The sequence below is a fragment of the Nestor notabilis genome, unplaced genomic scaffold (genome assembly GCF_000696875.1).
Source record: "Nestor notabilis isolate BGI_N333 unplaced genomic scaffold, ASM69687v1 scaffold8913, whole genome shotgun sequence".
NCBI classification, from domain to species: domain Eukaryota; kingdom Metazoa; phylum Chordata; class Aves; order Psittaciformes; family Psittacidae; genus Nestor; species Nestor notabilis.
In genome coordinates, this window is record NW_009922357.1 from 129,343 (window position 1) to 151,540 (window position 22,198).

General features: G+C 38.0%; 1 protein-coding gene across 1 annotated transcript in view; it reads right to left on the bottom strand.

The window, feature by feature from the left end:
• PIEZO2 (piezo-type mechanosensitive ion channel component 2) overlaps positions 1-22,198 on the bottom strand; it is a gene marked incomplete at both ends in the record, with an annotated part of 181,966 nt that overhangs the window by 128,697 nt on the left and 31,071 nt on the right. The window contains one exon of the mRNA XM_010011576.1: positions 44-206. Within this exon, the coding sequence (XP_010009878.1) occupies positions 44-206 (163 nt within the window). The remainder of the gene's footprint in view (positions 1-43; positions 207-22,198) is intronic.

The window sequence follows — 22,198 nt, forward strand, 5'->3', positions numbered from 1 at the left end:
CTATCAGCGAAAAGCCATGCAGATAGAAATGTGTATTTGATACCATTTCTTCATTTTCAAATTGCATGTTGCACTGTGCTGCATCCTCGGTTACTGGCTTCTGAAACATATTGCGGCAGATGAGCCATATTGCCAGGCTAGCAATGGACATCCCAATATCTGGTACAAATATTCTGATCACGTTGCCAGCATCTGCTCCTTTCACACTGTATGGGATGAAAAAAACACACACAAAAAGGAAATGTTTGTTATTTCTAATGACATTTTCAACTGGAACAGAAAGTTAGCTTATGACAAATTAAAAACAACTGAACCACAGTAACAAAAAAGTTTCACAATATGAGAAATAAGAAGGTGATCAAGGAACTCTAGGCAGACAGACATTTTTGCTCTCCAGAAGTACAGAATAAGTCATTATTCAGTCGGGGCTAACATACATATATTTTAGTGATACTTAGCATTTTGAATAACCCAATTCTCAATCTGTTTTGTGGAGAGCAACACAGCAACAGTCTTCAAATGTAACAAGCAAGATTTCAACTGAGTTCCTAGAAGATACATGTGTATAAATCAAAATCCCTTTACAGGCATCCTTTGCAAAGACATCTCCACCAAGGAGGTCAAGCAAAGAGAAGACAGCATTCATTCCTGGCACACAGAGGAATAAGCAGAAAGCCTGTAATATTTTAATATGGTTTATTATGTTAACTGTAAATATGTTTTATTCAACCAGACCTTTTAAATACCTTTTTGGGTATTTAAGTCTCAGATTTAAGTACAAATATTTAAATACTAATTAAAGTGCTAGGTCCCCGCCAAGAAAACCTTTCTTCTCCTCTGAACGATTTGTAAGGCTGGATGAATTTTATGTAGAAAAAAAACTTGCACTGCTTTATTGTGCAGATTTAATTGTTTAGGCTGGGAAATATGACTTCATGGGTTTGGATGTGGTGTCTGAACTTGATTCACTGTTAAAATGGAGAGCTTGGATTCAGATCTAGTGGCACAATGAACAATTTATTAAGCTACTGCATGGGCTTACTGAACTTAGAACTATTAATGAGAGGACATAATATTAATTATTTGAAAGTGCACAGCATGTACCTGCTGATCTTGACAGTAACACATTTTAAATATGCAGCTTCAATTTTAATTTTACTTTAATTTTAATTTGAATTTAATTTTTTATAGGGCTTTATGTCCACAATCAGTTCTGAAGACAGGTGAGGCATCTGTATAGCTCCTTGGGCATAGCTGAGTACGCTAGACTAGCTCTTCATAGCCCAAACTGGTAGAAAACCTTGATAGGTTGTTTTACAGATGCAGAAGAAGAGATCACCTCTGGCTTTCCTTTATCATAACTCTAGTAGTTTTGAAGCCTAAAAAAAAGCTATTTATGAAGGACTTACTTACCTGCAATTGCTGCGATTAACTGCAGATTGAGAGAATCTAAAAAGTTTTTTATGTGATTGTCATACAATCACTGTCAAGAATCTTGCTGGCCTGCTCATGTGCCCAAGATCAAATCCTACATTTACATCACTGCTGCTGGCCCAGCTCTTCCACTGCTGTATAACTTGCAAAATAACACATGCCCAAAGTGGGAACAAGATAAGTGACCATGGCAGGGGGGTTGGAACTAGATGATCTTTAAGGTCCCTTCCTACCCAAACCATTTTATGATTCTGTGTTTGCTAGCTTTAATGTTTGTTTCAACAGGTACAAATGAGTGTATCACAGGAAGAAGGGAGCAACATACAGCTCTATGGGATACTGTCCTGTATCACAATTATGAAATGAGCCCAGAAGTACGACTGAACTTATTCAAAACATGCAAGGGAAAATTAAAGCTCTAGTTCTTCTTCCCATGCTCAAACATAGACACAGAATAAAACAACAAGGTGCTGCTTAAGGAAAACAACTTAAGTTTTGATATTGCAGCTTCTTGTAAAAAAAAGAAATTGCAATCACGTGAACAGGTAACTTTCTACTCTGATGCTCTTTGCTGTTACAGATTAACCCTGAATGGTCACGCACTGTATAGCAGCTGAGTAGCTTGAAAATGTTTTGCTGACAGCTTCCAGTTGTATTGAAGCAGAGAAAAAAATTGACATTGAAAGGTTTGCAAAAGGGCTAGATGGCAGAACCCTTGGTGGAATTCTTGCATGTTTCTTGTGCCATGGCTTCAAGCAAAGCAAAGGATGCTGTAGTCAACTGCCATAACAGCAAAGCTGATCTGTTTAACATTACAGAAAACACAGGCTTGACATGTGTCAGTTCAGTTTGCAGTACTGCAGCTCATACTGTCACTGAAGATTAGCTAGTCAATGCACTGAGTCTGCACTTTCTCCTTTAGCAGAAAGCAGTAAAAAGTACATTTAATGAACCTAATTCCTAACAAGGTTTCACAGCAATGAATTAGCTTCACTCATCATGACCGTTATGCTGAAACCTGCCTTTCAAAGCGGTTTTACTAAATAAGTAGCAACAAATCTGAATTCTTGATTCTGAAAGCATTACTCAGGCATTTTTTAGAAAGGCTTGAGAAAAAAACCTGAAGAAAAGTATATATTTGCTAGGCTCATATTGAAAAATGGATCAGATTACTTCTATGCAGTACTTGTGCAAGTGCACTTTTTCTGTACACAGTTATGGAGTCCCACCTAAAATTAATTTTACATAACTTCTGAACTTAAAGCACATGTCTTTCAGATCCAACCACTCACACAAACAAATTCACTGCTTCTTACTTGCACCAGCTTCTCCTTCCTCACATTGTACTCCTGTGGAGCCACACTGGGTCTTCCTTCACGTATCCCACTCCCCAGAACAAGGGGAGACCCCTGTGGGAGCACTGCCTCTGTTGCAGCTCACATTTCTTTCCAAACCAAATTCTTCTGATCTTTCAAAATAAATAATTTAGCATGTTGTTGTGAAAGATGTAATGTACAGTTCAGGCTAGCAATAGAAACCACAGAGCAGGGAAAAATTCTGCACATGAATAGTTTATTCACCAAAATCAGTCATAAATGTATGCTGTCCCTGTCTCCCATGAAAAGGAAAATAAATTGACCTCAGTGTGATAATTAAAAGGAAACAAAAGATCACTTGAAAAATAGGGAAATGTATATTCTTCTGCTAAGCAGAATAATAAACTGCTTCATTTGACCCCAAGCAATTTGCTCCTCAGTTTTTCAGAGCCACAGCTAAAACAAAAATCAGTTATTCCCACTTGTTATCTCTGGCAGTACAAAAAAGAATGGTAAATACTGTGACCATTCCACAAACATTTCACACTTTATTTGCGCATTCACACATGGTCATATTTTGCATTTGATAACAGTCTGTGCATTGTGCTCTTTGCTCCAAAAGAGGCTCTCTAACGACAAAGTTAAAACAGGAAACCTATTCAGGAGATATCCAAAAGAAGCAGCCTTTTTTAATCCCTGCAAGAATCACAGTGTACAATGAACTGGTCATAGCCCTTGATCCACTAGTGCAGCGTCATTTATTCACCTAAACAAAATAATTTACCTACACAGCAAATTTAATTGTAATACATATCTCTGATTGAAGCCTATAATTCAGCCAGAAACATGTTCTGAAATGTAATTACAGTGAATGGCAGCTTTAGAATGCTTTTCACCCTCTTCTGTTTTCTTACAGGGTAAGGAAGAAAACAGGACACCCCACTACAGCCTCCTTTCTAGAATAACCATTTCTAACGAATTACTCATCTTTTCTTGAATACACAAAGCTTTAGTGAACACTGAACTGTTAATACTGCCTTACCTGGTCTGATTTCATTTCTTTATAATGGCAGATGCACTACCTTCCTCTTTATTTCAGGCTTACAGAATAAAACCAGAAAAGCAGCAAAGCTATTAGAATTCAAACGACTTCAATAGAAAAAGAAAAAAAGTAAAATATATAGTAACACATCTGTAAAGCAACATGTATAATAATATATAAAATGCTCCACACGTAGGATTAAAACCAATGGTCTTTGAACTCTAAGTATTTAATATTCTGTTGCAAACAAAAAGAAAACTGGGAAAAAAACCCAATCAGTCTTTCTTAAACAGAAGTCAAATTAAGTCAGCATCAGCAAGAGATCACAATGTTAAACTTACATTTAATCATAAATCAAACAATGCCTCCAGATTGAAAACCTGTAAAAATCCTAATTTTATATTGAATATTGGGTAAACAAAGTATTTTAAACTTTAATTTTTATCATACTTTAAAAGAATTCTCAAAAGCCTTATTCACTGCATTCAATACTATCTCTTCTTCTCTCCCCTCAGGAGTTTTCTATAGCACCTGTTTACTTTCTAATTAATTAATTTAATGAAACTGCAATTAGGTAATACTGTAATAACAGTTTACAGGTGGTAAACTAAGGAAGAGGTGCATAGATGCTAATACTTTCCTCTCATCTTGTTTGGTCACTGTGAAACATTTGATATTTCCAAGTGGATCTAATATTTCAGAGTAAGTTGTGCATCACTGTAAATGTTTACAGCACAATTCCCATGGGCTTCATCAGCAACTGTAGTTGCTTGTATTGGAGGCAAATCAGACCAAAGAATCATAAGCATGGGCCCCTACAAATGCAGACTGGCAGTATCACACAGGTGCTATGCGGTACTGTAAATGATTCCTTTTTTCATCACTAGTACCCTCTCTGTGATCCAAAAGCAGTGGAAACTTTGGGGGTACCAAAGGGCAGAAACCAGACTGCCTTAGAGATGTGCTTGCTGATCCTTACTGGTGGGTCTTGGGGACGGTTGCTGAGCACTGTAGGTCTGACTTTAGTCGTTATCTCATGCTCACCCACAAATTGAAAATAAATTACATTATCAAAAATAAAATACAAACTTAGTAATATTAATATCAGTATCTACATCACTGTGCGTTATCGCTCTTAATCCTGCACTGCCTTAACGTGACTGCCCTCTCAGTTTATGCAGACCATGCCACGTGTTTTACCCCAAATACCTGAAGTTGCACTTTGAATTTTGGTCATGCAAAGTAAATGAGTAGGAGGAAGAGGGAAGCAAAAACGCATAGAAAACTACTTATAAAAATATTTAGCATGCACTAACCTACCCAACATACAAGTTCAAAGAGCTCCCGAAGTATTTGTAAAATCTTAATCACTGCTTACAAACTAGGTTTGCATGGATTCAAAAACCAAAAGTACACTTTGCTTTCTCAGGAAAGATACCTTGAAATGAAGAACACTTTCTGTATTGCAAAAGTGCTTAACCATGAATTAACCAAACATTTGCTTTCCAAACACTGCTATGCAGAGAGAGAGCAGCTATTTGAAACTCAGTGCACGTTGCCAAGTTTTTGGCGCTTCATTGCTTGCATAAAACATTCAATATTAAGAAATTATGGATATGTGTAATATGTAAAACATTGGTTCTTTTTTAAAGCACCCACTGTTTCTTGTTGTTCATTGATCTTCTAATAAAGGGTAAATTCCAGTTTGCCTAGGGCAGCACGCAGAAGGCATAAAACTCAGCTGGGATTTAGCAGCTATCACACAAAGTGCTCAGCTGTGCTACCGCCAGACTCATGACAGTATAACATCCAGCTCGCTTTGCCCACGTCCTGCAGCTCCAAATGTGGAGCAGGACTGACGTTGCACAGCCAAGGGGAAGTGAGCACATTCCCCTCCACATCCATGGGGCTGTGCGTGCCAGCCCCACAGCACCATGGAAATGACTAGCCCATCCACAGCACAAATTATTTCAGGTCAAAATGGGAATGTGATCCTAGATGGAGCAGAACCAAGAGAGCAGAAGAGACCTGAAGACACCTCAGCTGTAGGTACATTTTTGTCTGAAATCTTCAAAGAGACTTTTCATTACAAGTATGTACACTTTTCACTTGCTTCTCACTTACGCGCACATTGTATAGGATTTGGCTAAAGAACTAACTCAGTATTCACTGATCACTGCAAAACAGCCACAGTTAAATCTGACCATAATGCTCATGAATACTTGGTGACTGACGGCAAAATGTTTACATAAAGGCATACAGATATCCATATGTTCCACAATATTCCTGACTAAGAGAAAGTGCTGAAAAGACTGAAGCAAGCTGACAATCAGCGATTATTTCAAAACACATTTGCTCCCTTTTTCTGCAGCTTTCACTGGTTGGAACATGAACAGATCATCATTTCAAACTACTTTTCTAGTTCTATATTTTCTTCATTCTGTAGCCAGTACATAATATAATCACAGAAAGTAAAAGCATGTATAGATTTTCCAGTCAGCTGCAGATGAGGAGGGAATAATATTTCCCCCAATTACAGAGAATGACATTGTAAATTACTGTTACTTTACAAAGCCAGATTACCCTCAATACAGGGTAAAGGCAAGCAGGCACTAGGAAATGCCACAGTTCAAGCTAGAGTGCCCATTGCACTCCAGTAAGGGCATGGAGGACCTCTCCACACCCCACAGCCCTATTCCTAATTCAAAACTAGCCAAGTGCCACATTTGCAGGGATGGGACCACTCACCAAGACCCTCAGTTCTTCCACATGAAACACTTCCCAGTCTACCCCGTCTGCCTTGGACATGACAATCTTTTGTTTCTCAGTATCAAGCAGGACATAACAAAGCAATGTCTAACCTTCCCCACGATCATCTGCTTGAAAATCCCAGTGGGTTAGAGGCAAAAGCACATGGGCATTGCATGAAGCAGGCTCCAGCCAACAGGGGTATGTGGGCAACATCCCCCCTCACTCTCCAGCTGATTTCCTTTAAAACTGGCCAAAACAAACATCCTATTTACCCTTCATGCACATTGTTCGATTCCACAGCATCAAACTGGAAAAGAAGAGTGCTAGAAATCAGTGTCAAACTAAATGTCTCGGTGCCCTGAGATGTTGCTTCTTATTTTTCTGTAAATGGAGCAATTCCTGGGTGGCAAACACCCCATGTACATGTGGGAGGGGAGAGGACTAGTTCCCTGCATGGCCTGAGGCTACCTGCTCAACAGCTGGGATGCGGGGCCACCAAAGACATCTCTCAGGTGTGAAAGGCAACTGTGGTAGTGTTTTGCCAGTGTGGGAGACTCTTACCTTGCGTGAGCATTGAAAAGGCCAGGACTGCTCAGATCCAAATGGGGCAAAAAGGAGCTGAAGTTGAGAGTGCCTGCTTTCTACCTCCAAGCTGGGTGCCCTTTCTTGGCACACTGCAGCAGGCTGGTCAGATGCTGTACATGGTATTTTAGTACTCTACTGGCCACAGGCCTCCCTGTGTTGCATGTGCCAATTGCTATTTGGAGATCTCACATGATTTATTCATGAAAAAAACCCAACAAAACCAAAACAAAACACAAAGCCAAACCCTTAAGCATGTGTCCTAGAGAGTTTCTGGATACTAATTGCAATGCTGATTGCTCTCCAGATTAAAACAGAGACTGGCTCACATTCTGCTGCTGGTGGGTTTACCACTGTATTGCTCCCAGCTACCACTGTACTGCAGGAGGCTGAGCTGTGCCAAGAATAACACTGACAACAGTCTCAACTCAAGTGCTCAAACAACACAAGTCATAAAATATCTTCTATCAGACGTTTGTTTCCTTTGAATCCTTAGGTTAAATGGCATGAGAAAAGTTAGCTGAAATTAATTTAGCTGAAAAGAAAATAAGCACATGGGGTGGCAGGAAACGAGCAGCCTGAAAACCTAACACAAACAGTTGGATAAATAAGATTCCTCCTGGATGGAGATGACTTTTGAGAGGATCTTATGCCATTGCTGAGGCAGCCCAGACCATCAGATCAACATGACACAATGAGATGCTTCAGAAGGCAAGAATTTTAAATGGAAATTATACAATTGTCCAAGCACAGACTAACTGCACTCCTTGCAGTTAACAAGGAGAAGATACCTGAGGTACAAAATCTAACAGTAGCTATGAAGACTCAGTTATTGACTGCTTTGCCATCACTTCCTTCCTTCAATTTCATGGTACTCCTTCACTTGTCACAGCATCTAGTAATCTGTAGGCACCTAAGTGCCAAGAGGCTGCTCTCCTTTCTTGCAAAGTAATGCTGCTAGAAAGGACATAGAGTAACAACCACCCAGCTGTCGGCTTTTGGTTTCAATGTGGTAGAAATTGATTATTTTCTCATTAAGTTACCAAAAATATCCATGTTCAACTTTAAGCTTCATTACTCTTTAATCTCACTGGATTGCTGATTGTATGTGTGCTGCAGTTATTAGCAGAAAGTAAATTTACCGATTTGATTTATATCCCTGTGCCTCACATTCTCGTTTGTCTCCCCAGTTTTATCTAAGGACCACCTGTGAGCATCATTAAGTCGTTTTTGGTTTTTAACCACTGGTGTCACATAAAAAAGACTAGAAGTTGCCACCATGGGATTCAGGAATTCTCCTGTCATAAGAATTCTCCTATCATATCCAGCCAGTGTAACACATTTGTGGAGGCGGCTGGCAGAGAACTATCAGGATGAAAGTGGTGCTCTGATAACATGCTAGATTGAATCACCCCCTTCTACAGCTCCCTCTCTCGAAAGTCTAGTTCTCCTACCAGAACAAAACAAAATGCAAGTGTTTCAGTTGGAAAAGATGTACAACAAAGTTGGAAGGGACACACAATGATCATCTAATCCATCTGCCTGACCACTTTAGGGTTGACCAGAAGTTAAAGCATGTTTTTAAGGGCATTGTCTAAATGCCTCCTAAATGCTGACAGACTGGGACATTGACCACCTCTCTAGGCAGCCCAAAATCCTAAGCTGCTCCTCACAGGACATTCCATCTAGCCCTTTCACTAGCTTTTTTGCCCACTTCTGGACACGTTCAAGGACCTTCATGTGCTTCTTAAACTGTGGGTCCCAGAGCTGCACACAGCACTCGACGTAAGGCTGCATGAATAATAAATTCAGTAGGAAATACTAGGTGTGCCACGTTCTCTTAGTTTTCTTCTGAAAGCATTGATTTTAATTATTGTCATCTTCCTGCCATAGACTTCAACACCATCTACCTTAAAAATAATCCAGTTTTGACCTACTGAACATTCTAACAAGAGGAATAACCCTCTTTCTGCTCACTAAGTAAAATTGTCTTTATGTGGTTATATTATTAATATTTCATATTAAAATGAATGGCAATCAGTGTCTTGCAAACATGCACAAGACTGAAGCATGTGCCATGAAAAACTGCCAAGCTAAAGCCTGTACTGTTCCTAATGAGAGGTGGGAATGACATAAAAAGCCTCCCTGACTGCTTCTGTTGGAATTTTACTGGTCACTTCTGCAAAACATCAGTATTGCAGAGTAAGTCCCAAATCAGAGACAGGACTGAGGGAGCAGCTGGAGACAAGGATCTGGCCTATGAGCATGATTTTGCAAAGGGATGTGGCAGGGTATGTGTTATTTCCAACTCAGGAACTTCTCTCCAGAGGTCCTCTCCAAGGACCTTCACCTAGAATACAGACTTGAAGAAAGCTCATACACAAGGTAAAAAAATTGTAAAGATGACATCTGTGATTAACAAAGCTGAATCTCTTGCTTTAGATTCCTAAAGAACCGTTTCCCCAAAAAACAAGGCATACCAGAAACAGTGAAAAGATATTGACTAGGATGATGTTTCAGAGACTTCATTAAAAGTTAAGAGAGATCTTTGTCTTTCAAAGTTTTATCGTCTATTGGACAGTAATGAGTAGGAGGATAAAGTTTCTTTGCTCATTCATTTTGCCTTGGAAAGAGAAAGCCAGATGATCAGCTGATACCAATTATAAATTATTGGTCAAAATTACAGAAGGAAATGAAATATGGGGGCAGACCAATCTGATTTCTAGCAGCACTGAACTGGAGCAGATGTGAGCATGAAGTCCTGCATCTTTTCTTTCCTCCCACATGTCTTTTTCTTCTCTGAATGGTAGCCCATGAAGGCAAATCTTGGCTCCTCAGTAAGTTCCCATAATTCATCCACATTTCACAATAACAGTATATATTCCTTTGTGTTCTGACACTGTGCAGAGGCCACATGAGTCCCTACTGAACTGGGGGTGTTAACCTCTGCTCTATTTTTCTCATCATATGCATATGGAAAAGAATATTTACTGGCTGCTTGGAAGAGTCAGTACAGAACATTTACTCATGTCAGAAAAATGGGAAAAACCCTATACTGTCAAGCTCTCTTCCAGGGTTATAATATTTTTTCAACACAAATCTTATTTTCAGAAATGAAGAAATCTCACTCATTTTCTCTATTTTATTCTGATAAATTATTCATCAGTTTACGGTGTTTCACATTAGCTCACCATTTGCCCAAAGTATTTAATAATAACCTTCCATTTTTATATAAGGCCTACTAAAATTTTCTTGTTCATTCAGCTACTTTTTTGCATACATAAAAGGCCTTCATGTACCTGATATTATTTCTCTCAGTTTTCTAGTCACTCTGAGCATTTCCAGAGCTCTCAAAGAGAGGAGCATTTGACCACACTTTGGTTGTATTTTAGGACTTGTGCACTAATCATTTTTTTAACTTTAAAAAAACAGATTTTTACTTAAAAATCTTTACTAGCTGGATGAAAATTATTAAATGAACATGAAAGAATACTATTACAGAACCCACAAATATATTCTTTCACCTTCGAATTCCATCAGGCTTTTTTTTTTGTCACTGTGTGACTTCTTATCCTTGGCTTTTGCATTCCTCTGCTTTATTCTCTTCACTGAGGAGTTTTTAATTCAAAAGTTACAGCTGATTTGACTGTTCATTCAGAACTGCATCTGCTATAGCAATGTATCTTACAGTTGTGCGATCACTTGCCAATGTCATCCCATAGCAGGGGGATGCAGTTTGATGGCAAATACACACATACACTTAAGCTACAGGAAGACAGCAAATAAATAAAAAGTATTCAGAGTAGTTTTTGCATGCTGAAGCAGAAGAAAGAAACTTTATGACAGTGCAGTGAAAGTGGGAGGGAAGAAGAGATGACAGACACAGAAGACAGATATGCTGCCGTTTGCGGCAATATGGAACAAATATAGGAACTGTACTACCATTTCCACCCTGGCAGTTTCACTGTCTGCAGTTTACAAAATCAGATATCTAGCAGTCACTCAATTCATTCTTATAGAGCAGAAATCAGGCTAGCATACTGCAGGAAAGGTAGCTTAGAACCATTCCTCTTTTAAGACTGAGATGTAGTTACATGATTAGGGTTGCTAAAGAGTCTTTCACAGCTTAAGCATTATTTCAATAGTTGCCAAAGCTTTACTGGGGACCCTACGTTTTCCTAAAGTTTCACATTCTACAGCTATATGACTGTGAGAGTCACCAACTTTTCTTTACTAAGAACACATATCTATTTTCAACCCTCATATCTATGAAGAAAAGCTGTGAAATGTGAAGCAGCTTCACTCTCAAAGGTTAGAAACCAGGAGAAAAATAACATAAATTTAAAATCAGCCCACTTTTAAGCTATTACCAATTATTGGTGACATACAATTTTAATTGAATTACTATTTTAAGTTTGACAATTGAAGAAAAGCCATGAAAATACTTCAGGGAGTGTATCTTTCTATCTGCAAAAGAAGTAATCAATGTAGCAAGGACAAGGAAAATTATTTTTTGTTTCTTGCTAAACAGTATTACATAGTGAAACATAAATATCGTTGGTATCTTCATCTAAGTGTATCATCTTTTACCAAACACTTCTTTACAGGAAGGAAAACATGGAAACTATTCACATTTTTCAAAAAGGCCACAAATAAGTGGCCAAGTTTTCAGAAATTACAGATACTGACAATCTGCCTGGAAGTTAACATTTCACATTTTGTCTTTGTATTTCCATGCTAAAAAGACAATAATTCCTACCCCTAAACTGACTTCTGTATGAGAGGCCTGTCCTTAATTTAAAATGCAGAATTACAAAATTGCTATAATTAAGATATAGTCCTAAGGTGCAAAATTTTAATTTCTGTTTTGCTGCAAATTGCTCTAGTAGACCTACTTTTAAAGCTGGAAGCATGGAGCTAGTCCATATTAGTTCCTATTTTGTCCTGGGCTATTAAATTATTCAATTCCCCAACAGGGTTAGAAACATTGGAGAATAACTTTATAAAAGTATTTGGCTTGGCTTCTAAATATGCCTTTGCTTTACTGTTAGAGAAACACTATGATATATGTAAACAAACTTCACTCATGCTGACAAATAAATAAGTTTCAGCTTTGTTTGAAAGACTTCTCCATGTGGGGTTCATTTCAAAGTTGACTTTTCTTAAAGAACAAAAGATAAAACAGGTACAAAAGCTACAGTGTGAAGCCCCGTAAAAGGTCAGGTCCCTAGGGTATGGTTTAAGAAAAAGCAACGACTATAAAGTTTCTATAATACTTAACTACAGTACAGCTCAAAAGGAGTTATATGTGGATTTCTCCTCAGTAGTGTTTTCCATTTAAAATATTATACAAGCATGAAGGAAGAATGCTTACTGTAGTAAAATTGTTATTATATTAGAATCAGGCATATAAGGAAACACAGGACTTAGGCAAGACTGTTTTCAGCAAAAGTGAATCTTTTTTGTTAAAAAAAAAAAAGAAAGAAAAGGATGAGTGGATTTTGGGCTTTTGAAATACTATAGAAGAAACAGATTTGGGCAGCACTTTCTTCGGAAAATCAGAAGCGCAGCATTCATTCAGCTATGTTCCCAGCGCTTGCAACAAAAGATTACAGATAAAATGTTTGAGAGTTGTAAGGATTCTCGAGTTACAAATCCAACTCCCAAAGCAAGCCAGGTACTTTTGATGCTTTTAAATAGTTCAGAATGTTAAACTGTTTGAGTTTTAATGTTCCCAGAATCCCAGAGTCCCCTTTTTTTAAAGAAAAGAGATTCTTTGCAAGCCTTTTGCCAAACTCAGGAAATTGGCCAAAATATGCCTAGGATAAAGAAGCCTTGATATCACTGCAAGTCTCGGTAACGCAGAGCCCCTAGTGAGGAAGCAGGACCACTGGTGAATGTATACGGACACTGCTAGTCCTCTATTAGATCTGGAGATAAATTCAACTCGATCCCTCAGAAAAGAAAAGTGAGGAACCTGCTTATTCATGAAGCATCTTGTAATTAATAATACTGAAGTGTTTCTCATCTACCTGCAGTTGAACTTGAGGTTTATCATAGGCATGTCACAGGATTAAGAGATTTGTTATCTGCAACCAGATCTTTTGGTGGGTGCACAGGAGGCTGAACAGGAAGCAGGACTGTCATGCTTCCCATGAGTAAGTGGCTTCTTACCCTTTAAAGCATATCCGTGCAGAGGACTGAAACACAGTGATCCCACAACTGCATTTTACTTGTAGAACAACGTGATTTTCCTCTGGACTACCTTGTGTAATGTTCGCCTTGGATTACTAATATCTGAATTCTAAGTTAAAGAATTTAGAATTCTCTAAATTCTAGGAAATCAACTGCAATCTCTAGTTTATTATAAATCTAGTTTATTAACACTAACAGTTTTCACCTTGGTTCCATAATGTTTACTCACATGAGATATACCTTTGAAGTCCCCTGAGTTTCTTACATAATTAAGGACTGTGTGTTCAGAAATCTAGAAAATTCACACTGCTACTTTCAATGTTGTTTAAAAAGGTGTCAAAGTAGCCACAATGAACCCAGAAGAAATACTTTTCTTGGCATATTACAGAGATGTTCTCTACAGATTAGCCTTGATTACTATAATTATTTTATGTAGAGATCATTTATGTTACCATTAAGATAACTGCTAAAAAAGAAAAATGGGGGATTAAACACTAGAAAATCTCTTAAATCTGCTCAAATGAAGTTATTTCAGTGAATGTTTATATATTTCATGATAAATAGTTTTTATGACATTTTTAATAAAGACTGCTTTGAGAAAATCCGGTAAGCAAGGAAGCAATTCCTAGTCTTAAGTGTTTTTAGCCATATGGTGATCATCTCCTGAAAAGCTTCTACAAAAAAGTCTCCCTTGGTGAATCTCTCTTTACCGTTTCACAGGTGTGCAGCTCAAAGGCTACAAAACCAAACCTAGCAATATATTGAAAAATTTTCTGATATGATTGTTAAGAAGAAATGTGTTTGTTTTGCAAAAGGTAGGCTAGTATACTGCAAAACTCATCCAAATGACACCTGTCAAAAGTGAGCTATTCTTATAACTAGCTTAAGTTTAGTTAGCACACTAAAAGGACCATCGGGAGAGAAGAGGGAAGAGAAAGGAGAGCAGAGAAGAATATTTCAGTTGGAAGAGACCTACAACCATCATCTAACCCAACTACCTGACTACTTTAGGGCTGACAAACAGTTAAAGTATGTTATTAAGGACATTGTTCAAATGCCTCTTAAATGCTGACAGCTTGGGGAGACCACTCCTCCAGGAAGCCTGTTCCAGAATATAAACCGTATCTTGGAATATGCACAAGATTAATCAAATTCTAAACAGGAGTCTCAGAAGTTAACTATGACAGATGCTGTATTTGCCCCTGGAGAGTAGTGCACTTCCTCACCCAACGCATAAAGTGGTGCTACAAATGTCCCTATGCTGCTGGGGAAAAATAAAACAAACACAGCAAAAAGAGGGATTTTAGGACAGATGGATCCTCTCTGAAGGTCCTTGCATGTCAACAACCAAACCACCCTGGAAATGGAACAGCTGCCCAGCTTTACAGATACAGCCCAGGACTGGACTTAAAAGCAGAAATTCATCACAGGCCACAGCTCTTACGGTACCATGAAACACAAGTGGTAAATGGGCTAATAGTCCAAAACAGGGCACTCACTAGTTCTTATCTCTTTCAGAGTATGCTCACTCTAGGGGTGAGGGCAGCTGTCCTGAAATTATTTCCTTCCCAGTGGGAAAGATGGGATTAGGTTACTTCACAGGCTACTACAGCGTGTACAACACAGGATATTGTTTTTTACAGGCAAACAGCAAACACTTTGCTCGGAGTAACTTGTGCCTGAGCACACTGGACTGACTACACACTGCTTTCTGCAACACTGGAATGAAAGTGGACACTGGAATAAAATCTACAGCTAAACTGGTTTAAAACTAGATTTAATGTGTTTCTATTTCAGTGTTTAATAGTGGCTAAAAGATTTCAGCTGCACAGTATTAGCGAAAAACAACCTTCAGTTTTCTTCACATCTTTTGAAACAATGTTTTTGTTCCTTGCAAATATAATCCAATTTTTAATCTGGCTTTGTTTGCAACTCAGACTTCTATTTCAAAGTCTCACTTTTTGTCAGAGCAGAGAAGAAAACTCAATTTAAGATAGAACCTCAGGCATGCAGTATATATCAAATGAAACTGAAAACACATTTCTTCCCCATTTCCCACACTATAAACAACACAAATACTTCAGCACACACATCCACAAATTCCACAGTCCCAGCCACCATGAAGTAACAGAACAAGGAAAGATTTGAAAATTAAACTAGAGCAACCTCAGTTCCCCTGTCTTCCCAGGACTTGGGACCCTGTGCCACCCTTCACTGGAAGACAAGTGCACACGTGTGGGAAGTCCCCTTTGCTTGCCATCCATCACCCCTTAAGAAAACAAGTGTAGTGTTGCAGCTGGAAGGATATGAATAAGCCCTTCCGATGTGGTCCTCTGCACCCAGGTCCCTACCTATCAATTAGAAAACAGACAGACAGAGAAATTACTAAACTAAGATATCACCCAGAAGACAACAATTCTGTTATAAGCAATAAACTGCTCTCTTATTCACAGCCTCCCAAGGGAAGGTGGGGAATTGGTTCCATTTCTTCAGCTCCCTGTGTTACATTTATCTGCCGTATTACTCAAAGAACATACATAATTGTAATCACTGCAGAATAAATTCCCATTCATTAACTCCTACGAAAGTATGATGGGCATCATATATTAAAAGAAAGATGTGCCAAGAATGCTGAGGAAGGCTGTAAACTAATCCTTGTGAGATGTGAGGCCTGAGTGGGCAAAGCAATAGAAAGTATAAACAAAACATCAATTCATCAATTAATCTGATTCTTCTGATATGAAGCAATTAAAGGACAGTACACTGAAAAAGAGAACCCTGCTGAAATAAGGGGGCATGACTGGGCACTGAAAACTTAAGCACTTGCTTAAGTGCTTTGTGGAACAGGAGATCAAAACGATCACACAGGCTGTTATTATATATATAAAAAATTACATACATACACATATATATGTATAAATTTGTATACATATTACAGCTATAGCTATAGCTATTTTTTCCAAAATGGTGAAAGAGGTGCCTGACAGGGCTTTCCCCCTATCCCTCTGATTGCATCACTGCACCTATTTTCCCCTGTCTTCCCAGAGTCAAATTATTCACTATTTGCAAAACACATTTAGACTGCACTGTTTCTTTTAAATCAGCCTCTCAAGGATCAGACCCTGCAGCCTCCTGCAGCCCCTGGCTGAGGCCATGCTTCCAAAATGATGTCAATGGGAGCCTTGTCCAAGAAAGGACTACAGGATTCAGCTGTACGTGAAGAAAGGGTTTGAAATTATGGAACATAAGACTTTATATTTCAAACATATATTTATTCCTTTTACTAAATCACTGAAGAGTGCGGGGAGGATTGGGGGATGTCACTATAGAAAACCATATGGTACTTGGATTTCCAAGCCAGAATTGTGCATAATAAATATTTATAGAATCCAGTGGTATTCTCCTCTTTATTCTTTACATGTCACCCAGAGAAACTCTGGCCAAGCACCAGTCAAATATCCCAGCAAGTTACAAGCAAGCTAAGCATGGGGAAGAGAGAGAAAACAGATTACCAGTAGGCTCATAATTAGCAACCTAGACCTGGAAGGAGGTGCTTGGGAAGTGCCTCTGATGTGATCTGGATTCCAGCGCTCACCACACGTCACGAGTGGTTTCGGAAATTGAGTTCTCAGTCTCTGCAAGGGGTAGGGAAGATATACACAGTATTTTTGGCCGCACTGAGCAGGGGCATGTGTGGAGCAGCTGCAAAAGCAGACATCCGTCTGCTCTTGGAGACCAACATAGGAACAAAAACGCATCTCTCAGCGTTGACAGCTAACTTGCTCCTGGCGTCTGCTGGGAAAGCTGTGTCTCCCTACCTGTAGCATGCAGGGCTGTTGTGTTTATTTTGCTTTAGACAAAAACAGTGCAGATTGTCTTTCTCATCACCTTGTGATTAGATGAGTAGTTGAAGGAGCTACTAAAATACATAGAAGATCTGGAATATCTTCATGAGAGCCGAACTTCTTATCCAGGGTCTAGCTCTGACAGAGCAATCTCTTGATCTTTCCCTCTTTCCTTGACAGTCTTATTTCCTTCCCTGCTCCTACCTTCTTTCCCTTTCCTTTCCTTGAGGTGTGAGAGCTACCAATCGCCAACTGCCATTTCATTCTTCAGAAATAATAAAAGGATTTTTAAAAATGCAGAACAAGCCCACAAGTCAATACTCAGTACTTCACTAACAGGAGCAGCTTTCACTGTTGATCACCCTCAGCATCACTTTATCCAGAATTTGGGATGTCGGTGTTGCACGTTCTACATAGATGTTGCTGCTGTACAAATGGTGCAGACGTGACACGCTAGCATTATGTAGAGTGGAAGTCACATACTTTTCCATATATAAACATGTAACTTTAAATTAACAATAAACTTTCGCATACCACAAAAATAACAATAATTCAGAATCATTTTGAAGCAAACAAAAGTTGAATCTTCAATATGGAAAACTGAGGGGCTTACACAGATATTTACATTTTACTAAGAAATTGGTGCTCAAAAGAACCTTCCTCTCTGTCATTGAAACAGATATTTATTATGGAAAACATTCTTATCAGATGTTGCCAAAAGGGTAATAACCACACATCTGTTATTCTTCAAATATATATTTTTTAAAACAGTTGGTATTTACTTAATGTATAATAACAGTTATTAAATCATTCTTAAGTCTGTTTTGTGGAACCATAATGTAAAGCATCACATACATGAGAGAAACACCACGGGAACAAATGTAAAAGGGGAATAGAAGCACTGTAAGTAGTTGAGTAGTTTTTAGTCCCATTAGAAAATGCAACTCAGAGAAGAGTACTAAGGGGAAGACTGGAAATCTAGAAACCCCGCAGGATGATGAATTTTAAGATGCCCAAAACTGTTCATTTAAAATTTTTAAATTATTAGATAATTTCTGGGTCACAAATACGTAACAGATTTCTGTGATCACTATTGAATATACTACACAAGGACATAAACTCCATCATCTGGTAGCTCAAACTAGAGAGATTTAGATTTTTTAAAAAGTCCTTCTTTTGCTTTTAATTTCCTGCAGTGTGAAGTGGCAGGTTCCCCAAAGTTGGCCATGGCTTCTTCCAGGCTTTTCACTGCAAGCCTCACCCCAGCCGTGAGTTGGAAAGACCCTACAGACTGTGTTACAGGAGAAGACCAGCTCAATGTCTGGCCTAATCCTCTTCTCTCTTGAATTTTAATAGGCTTTATGCATTAAGCTCTCTTTTTGATTGCCAGAGTAGCCAGGAAACAATCATAGTCACTGCTAATTGTTCGTAACTTTCACTTGAGAGTTTGAGTGAGCCATTTCCACTGGGTCTTTTGTGTGACTGAAAAAATCTGAAGCCAGTGAGATGAACAATGCCTTCTGAAACACATTTTTAGTCGTATTTGGAACAACACAGAACACAGTTGACTGCTTTCCAGACACTTTTATGAATATGTGGGTGTCATCTAAACATGCACTAATAATGAGCAAAAAACCACCTGGGTTTATTGTTCATTATTTAATGGAGGCAAAAAAAATCATCCTTTTTATCCACAAGTCTACTTGCTTTGGCTTAGATTATTAAAGAAACCATGTAAGGTGATAGTTCGCTTGACGTTCAGGTATCACACATGTTCAGCATTTTAAACCACGTTTCTTGCAGGACAGTGCAATACAAGCTAACAGTTTTCGTAATTCTCCAAATTTCACCAAAATTTTCTGCAAAAAAATGCATTCAGAGACTGCAGTCGAGATCATCTTGGACAAAGATGTTGACTACGATATGTTACAATTAGCTTATTTGTAATGTCTCAAAAAACAATCAATAACATAAAGACCTTCATTTAAATCTATCAAACCCACATATACTCCATTTAATTGAAAAGCTCTTAACTCCAGTCATTTCCTGGATATAAAGCTACTTCACTTAAGCTCCAGCATTTTTAATTTCTCTCACACTGAAAAGCAGCATCCTCAGCTCACAAGTAATGCTTACATAAAAGCCACACTGTCAGATCTCTTGGTGCCTCTATGTTTGCCAGGATATGAAGACAACAGCAATGTAAACACTCTATTAGAGAACAAACATCATGTAACCACAAAGCAGTGATGACATAACCTGTGTATTATCTGGGCTTAATTTTCTGCAATGTAAACTGAGCGTCTGCATCTCCTATTTATCAGTGCACTCTAACATGGCCCGTTAAGAGGACCATTTTATATGATTTTTTCCAGTTTTTAAGTAAGGACATATTCTTCCTCAGGACATTACTTTGAATGTCTTTCCTTTTGTGTATCTGAAAATCTTGCTTCCTCCTGAATAAGAATGTGCTTGCTCAAACAACACATTTAAATGTTATTGATATTTCACAGATGACTCAGGTGCGCCCAAGTTAACAGGTTGCAGAGAATATGTTTTTAAATAGCAAAACTAGTGCTGCTGATCTTCTTTTCTTAGTGTCAATATACATAATAAGAGAACAACTGTAGGGGAGCAGACCTAATGTAGCTGTAGGTCACTATCCTATCAGTGGCCATAAAGGGATGCCTACTGATGACAATAAGACTAGGGAAAATATGTAGTGATGCACCCACAGAATAATCTCTCACGTCTGAAAGATCTGCAGACCTGGGATTTCTACTTCTGTGACTGTACATTAAGTGCACTTCCTGCATAGAAATATTACATATAGCAATGTCTATCCCTTTGTTTACTTTGGAAAATATTCCTTAAGGCATAAGAAATACTGATGTTAGGCAATGACATACAATATGATATTAAACAAATATTGCTATAAAGGAGTTAACACTGGACTTCATAAATATGTTATGATCTTTTAGTCAACCAAATTGTTAGTGCTGATACACTAATGTCATAAAAAGTCTCGTATTAAAAATACATGTAAGAACATGACTATTAAAAAAAACCCAAACATTAACTGTTCTACCTGTTTAAAGGACTTTATTTTTCTTATTCTCTCTTTGCTAGTTCTCTGAAAAAGCTGATGAGTACACATTTGCTTCTATGATTATGGCAAGCCAAGTCATTAAAATTTTCACCCCACCTATGCTAACTAATGTGCTGTTTCAATTAAAATTACTCCAGGATGAAATTGATCTCTCAGGATGCAGAAGTGCCATCTGAAAGCCTTTCTTCTTTTCAAACTAGAATGGTAATAATGGGATCTGCACACTAATCTCTTCTACATATTTGTCTTCTCTCAGGCGGTTTCTCAGTTGTAATTCATAGAATCATAGAATCAACTAGGTTGCAATAGACCTTTAAGATCATCAAGTCCAACGTTTACCCCAGGACTGCCAAGTCCACCAATAAACCATGTCACTAAGGACCTCATGGACATGTTTTTTGAACACTTCCAGGGATGGTGATTCCGCCACTTCCTTGGGAAGCCTGTTCCAATGCCCGACCACTTGTTTGGTGGAAGTATTTTTTCTAATATCCAGTCTTATTTAAGAATTAAGAATTGTCTATGGTTCATGCTGCATATACATTTCATGTACACAGCTAGTGTGGGCTCTCCCTGTTGTTTTGAAACATCTCACAAGTTGGAAATTGCCACAAATAGAACTTCTTACAAACTCAGCTTAAAAACATCAGCCATTTTCCACCGGCAGTTTCAAAACATAGACCCAAGGTGTCAATTCATTCTAGCGCTCCTCAAAATTACTTTTTTTTTTCCATTCTGATGAAGACAAACAGCCCAGCAGGTGCCAACTTGTAATCTTAAAAGAAGAATGGAGCGGTGAAAGAATCAATATTTTACTGTTGTGCTCTTCACACATGTATGGTATTATGCTGAATGAAATGCTCATCAAGAAACTTGAGAAACGAACACAACCTATTAATATCCAGCTTAGAAACTGAGAGTGTGTAACTTTCACTAATACCCAAATATTTTTTTTTCTTTTTTTTTTTTTTCCAGTGCTGTTGAAAACATTCTATCTCTAAATAGACAACATTCAGTAAGGTGTCACAGTTAAGGAATTTCTAGTCTGATTCTTGATTTGGCATTGCATCTTCTCAAGTTGGTGTTTATGAACCACAGCCCCCACCTATCCCAATGCTGTAATGAAATGGAATCACAATTTTCCTTTCAATCAATACTGTTTCTTATGCTACGCTGCGTAACAAAAACTACAGGTTCAGCACACTTCATATTTGTTAAAATTATTTTTAAAAACTTCTAAAAACTGCTAATAATAAAAATTTGAGACACAAACATTTTTAACTTAATTTTTATCAGATACCTATCCAGGACTACTAAATACTGACACTATGAAAGACTGCAATTTTCCACTCAGGCTGCCTATAACACTGGGGCATTTTTAAAATTATGGGGCAGTAAAAGAGACATTTTTATTTAGTGATCTGATTAAACCTTTAGAACATTTCTTACTGGTGGGAAGCTATGAAAGGAAAATGCCCGTGTTTCCCCAGTTATAAAATCTTAAGTATTCCATATCAGTCTGGATTTTCAAATTCTGATAAAAATACATGGCAACAAAATGCTTGATTTTGCTCATAAATGTTTGGCCAACATCTTTACAGGAATGACTGTACTGGTATCAAGAAATTTACAACAGAAATGAATTTGACCTCTACATATTATTTGGTAAAGGAAAAATGGTTTTATTGTTCTTTAATATTTTACTTTTAAACTAACCCAAGTCACAAAGCTACAAATGTACCAATGAAAAGCTAGATGTCACCAAAACAGATCTTCGACACATTCAAAAGTGATTTTCTTTACTACGTTTCCTTTGAAGAATCAAAATTATATGTACCAACGTAATATCTATGGGTGTGAGAATAACAGATTTTTTTTCCATGCACTTCTGTGACTACTATGTTGAAAAAAGCACCATCCTTCA